Below are 12,394 nucleotides of genomic sequence, written 5' to 3' on the forward strand. Positions count from 1 at the left end.
TCTTCATTAACATATCTTTCAATATACTATTTTACTTTATGTAGACAACATTACATACATTTTCTTCACTTAAGTCAAATCCCTTTTCCTTTTCCTTCTCTTTTTATTTTATTTTATTAAAAGTTGACACATTTAAGCAAAGTTTTCTCATCAATTTGGTTAAACCAAATCTGTTATTACTTTATGCTACATAGACCGAATCTACCTTCTAAGAAAACATATTTTCATTCACAAATTCCAAGCAATTTGGTACATGATTTATACATTGCCACATTTCACTTAATATCTTATAATACAATTTTAACATACATAGGAAAGACAAACAAATTCTTTCAAGTTTCTTAAAATTCCTCACACATCACCCTAAATTATCAATTGATCAATCACACACATTACTATCTAATTTCCACAACAATTTATTCCTCCAATCTATTATTTTTTTTCTTTAGAGTCTTGGCCGAACTTATCATGAAAAAAGAGAGCAGAAAGATACATGGCTTCATTCAAATTTATCATAATTAATACTTCATTTCTACTTTACCCTTTATTTTTAATATATCTAAACATAATTCAACCATCAATTAAATCAAAACATATTTTACACTTTATTTTTAACTTTAGGGCCCGTGAGATTAGTCGAAATGTGCGCAAGCAGGTCCAGACACCCATATTAATAAATAAAAATTGTATTCCATTTTTTTTTCATAGCGTGTGGCCGAAACCTCCTTTCCTAAGGAATGCATGTATTTTTTCCCAATTTCTTTACAATTAATACATTACTCATCTATTTAACATCTAAATAACACATTTTAACATGAATTAAAAGGTCAATTTAACCAACCAATTCAAATTCCTATATAATCCTTCTTGGCCGAACAAAGGTACAAAGAGAGAACACATTTTGCCACAATCCAAGCATTGCCTAATTATCATGGACCTATCCTAACATAATTCTATCCAAATTTCATAGCAATTAAATCAAATAAATACAAAGCTCTATTCTAAACCCTAGCCAAAACTTCATTATATGAGGAATGCATGTTTACTCTTCAATATTTCTTAATCAACACTTTACTCATCATAATTCCACACATGTTAACATGTTTTAAACATCAAACAATGGATTCAAACAATTCTTCTTGGAATTCAAGTTTTCCATAATGAACATCAATACCAAATTCTCACAAATACATAGCAAAACTTTTAAATTAGCTTAGATTAGAATTCTTTACCTCTTAATAATGCTAAAACTAAGAAAATCTGACAATGGAAGACTTCAATTTGACAAGGAGAAGGTGTCAATTTCCCAAATTCATTGATTTTAAACAACATAAATCTTGTTTTAAAGAAAAATTAAACGTTAAAAACATACCTTATATGAATCTAGGACAATCATATTTATATATATCAAGGTATTCTTGTATAAAATTTGATACACTTAAATTCTCTATCCCGGCCATTTGGAATATTATGTAATTTTTTATAATATATTTTACAATTTTAAAAATGAAATAATAAGATGAAAGTAAATTCATGGCAATAAAAATCATAAGAGTAAATCCAATTTTGATTTAAAAGTTTTCTCAAACCAATTTAGATATTAAATTTATTTTTAAATAATTCTAAAAACATATTTCTATATAAATATAGTAGGTCTAGGCAATTTAATGATTCACACTTCAATCTAAATCCATGTCTAGCCTTTTAACCTTAATGGCGTACTATAGTCCATGGACCACAACTACGATTTATCCACTACCCAAACCATTAAACGAGCTTAGCAACAGCCTGCAAGTCCAAAACCATAAACCCCAACACTTGCACTTTCCCTGTCTCTGCAACCACAAGTGAGGGAGAGCTCAAAAAGCAGGAAGACCCCAAGAAAAAATGGCCACGAACTCAACCTTTCAGTTATTCTCTCCATCATCCGCAGCGTCAGGGTTCTTTGATTCTTCTACAGAGCCTCCTCCCCCTCCCCCTCCTCCTCCAGTTGAAGTTCTCTCCTCTGAGGTATCACCCATCTATCCACAAGTACATCCTTCCATCCATCAATACATTAATACATACTGATTGACTTGGGTATGATTTTTACAGGTTTCTTTGAATGTTAAATGCTCTGTGGAGTCGGTTAACTTAGAAGATGGTCTTACTTTACTCAAGGTCAGTTTTTTTGCTCTTGTTGTAAAGCTTCTATTATTTTTCGAAGCCTGCTTATTGTTAGGTGTGCTTGATAGAGAATGAAAGTTTGGATTTTGATTTGATTAAAGTGAGTTGTGAGCAAAGTAATTTGTGGGTTTTGGTTTTTTGTAGGGAAGGGTTAGTACTAAAGAGGTTTTTGGGTTGCCTAACTCAGATTTAGTACCTGGTGTATATGAAGGTGTGCATTTACTTGATTTATTGTATTTTTTTTTTGTTTTTATGCTTTCTGCTTTTGTTTATGATACGTTTTGTTTTTTGGGATGCAGGGGGGTTAAAGCTTTGGGAGGGTTCCCTAGACCTTATTAATGCTCTTCAAGCAGAGGTTCGAAATGGCCATTTATCGTTTAGTGGAAAGCGAGTTTTAGAGGTGGGAACATAATTTTCAGGTGATTCTATGCTATTTTGCATTGCTTCAATATGCTGATACTATGGTTTGGCTAGAGTTCGTTGTTGTTGACTACTTTAAATCTAACCCTTGTCGCTGCATGAGTCTAATTGCTGCTACTTTTATTGTTGGAACTTTATGCATTTTGGGTTCCTCTCAGCAGATTTTAGCTGTTGATCTTTTGTGTCATCTATTCTATCAATATAATAGTGAGATAAGGGTTACAAAATTAGTGTGTTTCCAGGGCTTATTTTTTTTTTAAATGTGAACTGTAAAGCTATGCAAAGCCAGGGAGCTACAGAACTTCGCCTCAAACTATAGGTTTTAGTCTGTAAGCTTGTAATTTTAAGGTAATTTACTGTAGTTCTTGTCTAGATTTAGCTGAGAATATTATGAAGGGAGAACTTTTTGGTCATCATAAATGAAGATTGTGAAATGTTATGTGACATATTTCTTTTATTGCATCATCTCTCTTTACTTGTTTGTTCTTCCTGAGTCTTTGCACTTGTTTCAGCTTGGGTGTGGCCATGGACTTCCTGGGATCTTTGCGTTCCTTGAGGTAAGTTTTTGCATCTTTGACATCACTATTTTAGATGAAGTTCCTGATCCTGGAAAATCTACATCGTTCTTGAGCTTCTTGTTCTGCTGAATCAGGGTGCAAGTGCTGTACATTTCCAGGATTTCAATGCTGAAGTCCTTCAATGTCTCACCATTCCCAATGTAAATGCCAATCTTTCAGAAAAATTGAGCCCTTCTACATCAGAAGATGCTAGTTCTGATACTGAAGGAGAACTACGTTTCTTTGCTGGTGACTGGAGCCAAGTCCATCAATGTCTTCCTCATGCTAACAAAAAAGAGAAGGACCTTGGTTGCAGCTTAGGGCATAGTCCACATTCTGGTTATGATATTGTTTTGATGGCAGAGACAATCTATTCAATCTCTGCTCAACACAATCTCTACAGCCTTATAAAGAAGGTATTGCTTGATTGCGTTAGTGGTTACTCTCTCTTTTCTGTCATGAACTTAATAGTTTTGAGCTCTGAAAGTGTTCATTTGCAGTGCTTGAGCCATCCTGGTGGAGTAGTATATATGGCAGCCAAAAAGCACTATTTTGGAGTAGGTGGAGGAACACGACAATTTCTGTCTATGGTAGAAAAGGATGGTGAGCTAGTCCTTTTGAGATGATTGTACAATAGTTTAGTACGTACAGTTGTGATTGATTCTCTCCCCCTCTATTCTGCATTTATGTGCTCATGCAGTATCTCCTTTCTAGCTGTTTCATGTACTACCATGCTTATTTTAAACTGTTTCTACATAAAAGTTAACCTAAGATTGAATTATGTAAATGCATGTTACCTTTGTTGTCTGTCATTCTTGTCCCCTCATGTTCTCTTATGTTTTATCGTAAAGATACACCCATGGAGGTTTCTGTATATGGCAATATCTCAGTAGATAGCCATTCTTTTTTAATTAGGTGCTATGGCTGCAAGTCTTGTTGCTGAAGTTGCGGATGGATCGTCTAATGTCCGCGAAGTGTGGAAGCTCTCAATTTAGCAGACCAAGACCTCCAATTAAGCTCTCAATGTCTAATGCAAGATGTGGCCATTTGAGCTCCTATACGTGGGTATCAAATTCAATAAATGATACCTGATATGCTAAGAACATGGCTGGAGATATTTATTGATGAGATCAGATGGCTGCCATCTCATTTGCTCTCTGTACTGCATAAACTTTTTATTTAAATCTTCTGAGATTGTATGTCAAGTCTCGCATAGCTGACCATAGATAGTTGCAATGAAATTTTACTGAACTTTGTCCTAGAATTCAGTTATTTTGCTTAAAATTTGACGAACTGGGAGTCTGGCTGGACATCTTTGTTTCATGGTTGTCAATATTTGGGCTGCTCTTATAATTTAGCATTTGTATTCCAGCTTGGTATTACTTGCTGGTTTATTGATGAGTTCTTTGTGCTAAAATATGATACTGATAAATCTTGAGGTTATATACAGTGTTTAAAACTGGACGTTTTGAATGAACTTCTCACATTTTGGATACAAGTACTTATCTTTCCCGATCCCTGGCCAGGAAGTTAATTTTAGGGCTCACTTTTATTTGATATTGCGGTTTAATTATGTTTTGAAATTTTTTTTAATTTTTTTAGCTTCAAATTAATTTTTCTTTAATGTTTTATAATTATTTTAATGTGTTAATATTTAAAATATATTCTTTACTGCTGGGACTGGGAGCAGATTGGTCGAGTTGAGACCCAAAGATAGCAATTTGTCAAAAGCTCTCAACGAGCGTGCGATGGTAACTGTATACTAACAGGCACCTCACTGCCTTTTGGATAAAAAGGGAAAACGTATAGCAGGGGGCATTCCGAGAATCGAACTCGGGACCTCTCGCACCCAAAGCGAGAATCATACCACTAGACCAAATGCCCGTTTCTTTAACTCGCTCATATTAATTTTATAAACCTAACATATTCATCACATGGCCGATTTGGTCAAAGTGATTTGTGTGATAGTTAAGGAAAGTTTGCCTAATATTGTTCGATTCTCCATGTTATCAGGGATAGGGATAACAGTATCTGAAAAGGCAAAGAGAATTAACTATTTTTAGTATCCGCAAGAAATTGTGCCATAAATGGCAAGCACTCCATGCATATGCTATATATAAATGCCAGACCTTGCTTTTTATTGTCACCGAATCAATATTCTTAAAAGAACAACATTCGTGTATTGTCTGCTCTCATCATAATTTAACAATGTCAATGTCCAAAGGATTGATGGCTTTTGGTGTTTTAATGCTCTTAATGACCACGTTTGTTGCAGGAGATGTAGCAAATACCATTACAAAAGAACCAAAATACATAAGTTACGAAGGGCTTCCACGTTGTGACCCAGAAAAGAATCCCCATTGCCTCCATCCAGTCGCTCCAGGAAGAGGTTGCAAAGCAGAAAATCGATGCAGGGAAGGCTAGGGAGAGGAGCTAGCTAGCTAGTGAATAATATTATAAGCTAGCGCTTGGAATAAGGCAATGCCAACTCAAGGCCAACCTCCTTGTATAAATTCTTTCTTTTTCAACCTTTCATGCTAATAATAGGATGATCATCAATCGATTATCTGTTTCATCAATAAATGGTTTTTTCTTCTCGTGTTGCATTTATCCCATAAGATATATATCTTTCAATTCATAATTCATGAATTTTTTCCCATTAATTACATGCATTGCAATAGATATATATTATGTTGCATTGGATATTGCATGCATGAGATGTTATCATCCATCTAGGTTTTTGAGAATTAAGTAGTAGTTTATTCCTACAATTTCTTAAAGCATTAAATGTTATCGGTGCATAATCTTTAGAGCATGTTGAATTTTTTGGCTGAGTATTTAGGTTGAAGCACATCGAGATAATGCTATGCCAGTTTATGAAATCCATTCCAATTTAGGGTTGATCCTGGGCCATAGATTCATGTCCATGAGATGCTGTCACAAACATATTGTTAGAAGAGGCCACTGTTTTCCTGCTGTTGACATCCTTAGTCTTGGGGCTTTCGTCGATTAGAGTTAGCCTTGGTACCCATATTAGAAGTCAAAACTAAATACATGACTGGTTGCTGGTTGGATTGATTTTTTTTACAGCGTAAAAAATAATGTTAAAATATTGTCATTGTATTTTAAAGAATGAAAAACAAATTCACGGCTTGACATCATAGAAAAAGAAATAAAAAAATAATAATTTTCAACCCTGTGAATAAAAATATAGAAAGATGAAATCCAAAAAAGATAAAAGAAAAAAAAAGAGTATTAATAAACAAAGCACTAGTAAAACCAAGTGAGATTGTCAAAACCTGCGAGTAGAATTATACAGACATAAATAAATAAATGAAGGATAAAAAAATAGCAATTAAGAGTATAAGGACTTCATTTGAATAAAACAATTTGAGAGGATAAACAAAAATTTTTAATTGAAGGGTAACATTGAAAAAAAAATCAAATTAACAAATGAATCTAACATAAAAATAAAGAGAATGAGGAATGAATCTTAAAAAAATAAAAAATCAATATTATGGATCTAAGGATGAATTGAAAATAAATTAAAATATGATAAAAAGACTAAATTAGAATCAAAACATTAAGGATCAAACTTTAAATATCATCAAATATTGATTTGAAGGGAAAAATTGAAAAGAAAATCAAATTCACAGAAGAATTTAAGAAAAACAAATACCAATTTCCAATGAACTCAATGATGATGGATGAAATCATTAAAAAAAATTAAAAATAACTATAGCCAACCCGATCCGACCTTTAGAATTTGTGACATAAATTATAGGGCAGAATCACAACATAAAAAACAAACCCGAAAAATAACAATGTAAAATTCCCGACTAAGAAAAATAATTAGGGATAAACTTGAAAAAAATAAATTAAAAAAAGAAGTGGTCTAGAAAATGTAGACTTGAAAGGAAAGATAACCAAATTAGTAGGGGTGAGCAAAAAAATCAAAAAACCGATTAAACCGAGAAAACCGAAAAAAAATAACCGAAAAAACCGAACCGAAAAAAAAAATCAATTAAACTGATTAAAATTTTGAAAAAACCGGCCGGTTCGGTTTCGGTTTTTTGTTTTTTAAATTTTTTTTTGGTTTGGTTACTTTTTTTGATAAAAACCGAACCGAATCGAAAATAATCACCCCTACAAATTAGACACAAAAAGAAAATAAAACCAAATCATAATGGATGAAACTGAAAACAATTTTAATTAAGAAATGGATAAGAACAACTAAAAATAACAATAAAAAAAAACGAGAACCATATTTGATATAAAAATAAAATGTCAAGGGATAAAATTCAAAAACAAATTAATTTAATAAAGGATTCAAAACTAAATACATCATAATTAAAATAATGAGGAATAAATCTAATATAAAAATCAAGTATAAAGGGATGAAATTGAAAAACAATTAACTTAATAAATGATTTAAGACTAAAACATTGCAATTAAAAGAATGATGACCAATCTAATATAAAAATCAAGTGTTAAGGGATAAAATTGAAAAAAACAAATGAACTTAATAAATGATTCAAGACTAAGTATACTGCAATCAAAAGAATGACGATTTAAATTAACTTAACAAAAAAATAACCAAACTTTCTTGTTTTTTTTTTTTTTAATGGACAAACGATTTTCTAGGAAGAGAGAAAGGAAATAAGGAGAGAGGGAAAAACTCATGGTTGTGGCTCCTCTGTGTGATGGCTGCGAACACACACCTCATAATCGTGATGGAGTTATGATTATGTGTTTTTTTCTTTGAAAATATCTAAGAAAAATAATATGGACATGAGAAGAATTTTAAGTTTCAGGTTGATTTTGGATTTTGGACTAATTTTTTATGTGTTTTTTGAGACTATAAATTGGTTTAACAAGGTTCTTTGAGTGTTTTCTAGGTATTTTAGATTAAAAATAGGTTGAAAATAAATTTTCAGGTAAAAAATCTCTTGCTTTTTTTGCCACACCAGTGGCCAGATTCTGAGATTAGCAGATGATGCGTCATCTACATCAGCCCTATTAAACTTAAAAAAGTAGAAGGCCCGTTTGAGGGCCGTAGCTTCATGGATCAGGCACTGGGCTTGGCTTACTAGGGCCAATAGTGTCTGATCTAATTCTTTTGTTAAAAAAATAATTTTTTTAATTAATGTCTTATTTTATATGAATTTTTGAAAATAATTTTTTGATATATTATTTAATTAATAGCCCTTCTCTATAATTTGTTTCCGCTTATTTAACGTTTTTTAGATTGTAATTATTTTTTTATGATAGAGGGTGTGTTTAATTTTTAAAGATGTTAATATGATTCATCTATGAGTTTTTATTTTTAAATTGTTTTTTATATAGATTGAATTTGTTTTTATTTTTTTTAAATGGATTTCTTATAAGATTCTTAATATATGAAACCTTACGTACATAGTATTTATTTTATTTTATTTTATTCATGCAATTTGAAAAGTTAATAGGGATTGAAATTCTTTTTGTCTTATTTTTTTATTTTATCATTCGACATTGTTTTTTTGTTTTTTTTTGTTATTGCCTCATATTTTTATCATATTATTAAATTAATCAAGATTTAACCAGGTTATCGAATTTCTCTTACTTATTTAAAAACATAAGCATTTCCTGATTTTTTTCCTTTCCGGTTTAAAAAATCAAAGCTAAGATGTCTTATGAATATTGTACAAATAAAATCTTTGAGATATTTCATGAATATTATACAAATATATTTTTATAATATTGAAAAACATTCATCTTTTTCATTTTTATCTATTGTTGATATCTTATTTTCTAATCATGTTATTAAATTAATTGAATTTATTAACCTCATTCAACTCAATAATTACTAGAATCTTAGACTTGAACTCTGGGTATCACTAGCTTGTGCATACAACACTCATATAATCTCACAGCAAAGGTGTTCCATTCATCATCAGGAAATATATAATGTATAGTTTACAATACAATATCTATGAAACAGGTGATGTTTCACCCTATCCTCTGGGTTCAAAATGAAAAAGAAACACAATCCTAATTTTTTATTTTCATTTTGAACTCAAATGATAGTATCAGAATATAACATGCTTAGGAATATGATTAATGTATTCAATAATTGATTAATCTTTTAGTTCAAGTAATTTGATCTATTCTCTCTAGTCAATGTGTCTGATAACTTGATATAAAAAACTCAGGTGAATGATAGCTGGTAGCAGGTGGTGTCTAATGAGTCAATATGACTGGTACCAATACATGTAAAAAATCATCTTTGATGAATGTGAAGACTCATGCTTAAGTTAATAACTTTATAAAGAGATTGTGAATCTTGAGTTTGAAAGATTCATGATGTATTTATAGCCCATGAGTTTTTTTTTTTGTGGAGAGGAGGAACTGAAGACTAATTCAACTCTTATGATATTTTGAGTTGTTTTCTACTCAAAATAATATATATTGGAACAGTGTAAAATATTAAAAGACTTGCGTGGGGTCTCGAAAAAATTTTCAATAAAGTGTTGGGCAAGGGTTCAAGAGGACCAGACATACCCCTTGAAACTGGGTTCGAGAACATCGTTTGAACCCAAAAAAAAAGATTAGGCGTTCACCCAGCACCTGGGCGCGCCCTAGCATCTGAGCAAAGTGTTAGCCTGAGCGCACAAGATGTTGGTTATGGGCTTTGAAAATGAGCCCACATCTACTGTGGTGTTGTGCTACAAGAGATAAATCTTAATAGTCTAAATTTAATTAAATATATCAAGAGCCATCTTTCTTGTTTTCTAAGAACTGGAAGTTGTTGCATTTACTTAGTCCTCTTGCCCCTATGAACAATATAAACATGAAGTTTAATTGGATCTTAAATAGAGTCTAAATTTTTCATCAAACTTTATGATAGATCAAACAAAAACGAAAAGGAAAACAAAAGCTTTGGATCATCAATCATCAGACCTGCAACGATAGTACTTGGAACAACCGCGAGAAGGAGAATTAGATGGAGGTGGAAGACAACTACTACTATAAGACTGACCACTAGCGCCTTCATTACAAACTGGCTGGTCTGGCTTTAAAGCACCAGGTGATATATACTTCCTCTTCTCTTCAAGATACCTTTTACTAACATGAGATGGCATCAAGAACTCGTATTCTTCATCGCATTCTGCTATCGAACCATTGCATCCATTCGTTTTCGACGCCACCAGCTTGTCGCCGAGCTGCAATATTACAAGGCTCAAGATCACTAGAAGGAAACAGAAATGTGGGAAGCACTTCCGTTCCATTTTTTTTTTTTTTTTTTGTCTAGTGTTAGTGCTTGTCTTCGTTTGCAGTTCCAAGCACTTAAATATAGGGTGATGGATTGAAATGGGGATAATTTTCCTTCCTGTAAAGCTAGTTAGTGGAGGACGCATTAGGGATAAGCAGAAGGAATGAGGGACCGCACTTCACCAAACCCAGCTATGATGGTGTCGCATTTTTTCGATTTTTTCAAGTGTTAGTTTCAACTTGGTATACATATTTTACTATGTCATTGAATTTAGCTATCTGAACTTATTTTGGTTTCACATTTACTTAGTGGAAGTCAAGTGTGCTTATATTTAGGGGCGTTCAAAACTGGTTTCGGTTCGGTTTGAACTAAAAACTCAACTGAAATGATTTTTTTAATTACTAAATTTTTTTATCAAGATTTAATTGAAAATTAATTTAAATCAAATCGGTTCAGTTTAGTTTGGTATGATATTTTTTCTCTTTACATAACAAGGTATTTAATAGGCTTTTAATTTGGTTTTTTAATGGGCTTAAATTAGGACCCTTTTAATTCTTAAATACAAGACCCTAAAATGATTTTTTTTATTAGACATATAACTAAACTGATTTTATCTCACTTTTACATGATAATCAAGAATTATCTAATATAGAAAATTCAATAACCCAAGCATTTATAGGAAGAATTCGTTGTTATGATTATGGTAAAAAGCCAAAAGTAACGATCTACTCTAAGATTAGGGATGAACACAAATATTATGATACCCCAAAGCCTCTAGTCCTTAGAATGTTACAAAACAGAGTTGCCTCATGGTCCCAAACGCAAGAATCGTACACTCTTCTTCATCAATCCATCCTCTCTTAGTAAACTTGCTACAGTTGCAGGTTCTTCCATGGTTCTTGGGTCCAATATCACCTTCACTTTTGTCTATCCACATGCTTTGAAGAATCCCTTTTATTTTGTTTCTACACTCTTTAATTGTCCAGTGTCTTGATTTGCAGCTCTTCGAAGAAGAAAGCAGTTCTATACCCTCTTGTTTAAATTGCCCGCCATGGCATACAATGATAATACCGCATGTGTGTATTGCTTCTACATGCCCTTTTTTGGCCGCCTTCTCTAAGTGTTGAAACCCTGATTCTGGTTTCTTGGAACTAAAGAACTCGAACATTCCTTGTCTAAATAAAGCTTCAGGATTTCCATTCTCCTTGCAACTGTCCAAGAAACAGGAGGCACTGTGGCTAATCCTCCAAGGAATAACTGGGAATTTCTCGATTGTGATGTGTTCAAAAATATACTTCTCTGATGCTGCTTCGAGAAACTCTTTGCAACTTAATTTAGCTGTGAAGAGATCTGAAAACGATGTAGAGGCCACGCGAGCAAGAGCTTCTGTTAATAAATCTCCAGGAAAGCTTTTCTTCTTCCCTTCATGTTTTTCTTTCTATTTACCACTGACTGCAAATCTGAGTGAAAAAAAAAAAAACAATTTACATAGTAACTGTTTGTTTCTGTAGTTAAAAAATACTTTTAAAAACTTAAAAATTAATATTACAATATTTTATATTATCTCCTTAAGATTCTTTTTATATTTTTTTATTTGATATCTCTGTTAATTTTTCTTTTTTTCATTTATATAGTCTTCTATTATATTAGCTCGCCCTTGTATCACTTTCTGATCTTTTTATTTTTTTTATTATTTTGAAAACATGTTGGGAAATGGATTAAAAAAAAAAAGGATAGGACACTGATTAGGACAAGCTAGGCTTAATTATGCATCCAAATTCCACAAGGAATTGGTTTCGATAGATCACAACCTGGACACTTGCAAGTGGAAAATAAATAAATAAATAAATATATAAAAAAACTCCAATAGTAATAAATAAGTACAAAATGACTACTGGTTAAGGATGCGAAGATTGAGATTTAATGATGAAGAAATAAGGAAAGAAAACAGAATCCTTTATTGATGGAAATCAGAAGAGTTGGGGAGAAATGGCGAAGG

General features: G+C 32.1%; 1 protein-coding gene, 1 long non-coding RNA gene and 1 other non-coding gene across 3 annotated transcripts; 2 read left to right on the top strand and 1 right to left on the bottom strand.

The window, feature by feature from the left end:
- Positions 1-1,757: 1,757 nt before the first annotated feature.
- On the top strand, positions 1,758-4,544 carry LOC7495834 (uncharacterized). Its single transcript, XM_002300109.4, has 8 exons — positions 1,758-2,010; positions 2,095-2,160; positions 2,311-2,377; positions 2,466-2,566; positions 3,099-3,143; positions 3,239-3,559; positions 3,644-3,746; positions 4,059-4,544. Exons 1-8 carry the CDS (start codon positions 1,888-1,890, stop codon positions 4,136-4,138), a joined length of 906 nt encoding a protein of 301 aa, XP_002300145.2. The 5' UTR covers positions 1,758-1,887; the 3' UTR covers positions 4,139-4,544.
- A 411-nt stretch (positions 4,545-4,955) lies between these two features.
- Positions 4,956-5,027, bottom strand: TRNAP-UGG (transfer RNA proline (anticodon UGG)). Its single transcript has one exon. It is a non-coding gene; the product is annotated as a tRNA-Pro (tRNA).
- Positions 5,028-10,980: 5,953 nt separating this feature from the next.
- On the top strand, positions 10,981-11,963 carry LOC112323666 (uncharacterized). Its single transcript, XR_002977143.2, has 2 exons — positions 10,981-11,279; positions 11,397-11,963. It is a non-coding gene; the product is annotated as an uncharacterized LOC112323666 (long non-coding RNA).
- The last annotated feature ends 431 nt before the right edge of the window (positions 11,964-12,394 follow it).

The sequence above is a fragment of the Populus trichocarpa genome, chromosome 1, assembly GCF_000002775.5.
Source record: "Populus trichocarpa isolate Nisqually-1 chromosome 1, P.trichocarpa_v4.1, whole genome shotgun sequence".
Classification (NCBI taxonomy): Eukaryota; Viridiplantae; Streptophyta; class Magnoliopsida; order Malpighiales; family Salicaceae; genus Populus; species Populus trichocarpa.

What these genes read in the sequence shown, in the direction of transcription:
- LOC7495834 (XM_002300109.4), top strand. Translation starts at nt 1,888, where the DNA reads ATGGCCACGAACTCAACCTTTCAGTTATTCTCTCCATCATCCGCAGCG. An exon ending in GTGGAAAGCGAGTTTTAGAG is followed by an intron (nt 2,567 to 3,098) that starts GTGGGAACATAA and finishes CACTTGTTTCAG; the next exon opens with CTTGGGTGTGGCCATGGACT. An exon ending in GTCTATGGTAGAAAAGGATG is followed by an intron (nt 3,747 to 4,058) that starts GTGAGCTAGTCC and finishes TTTTTTAATTAG; the next exon opens with GTGCTATGGCTGCAAGTCTT.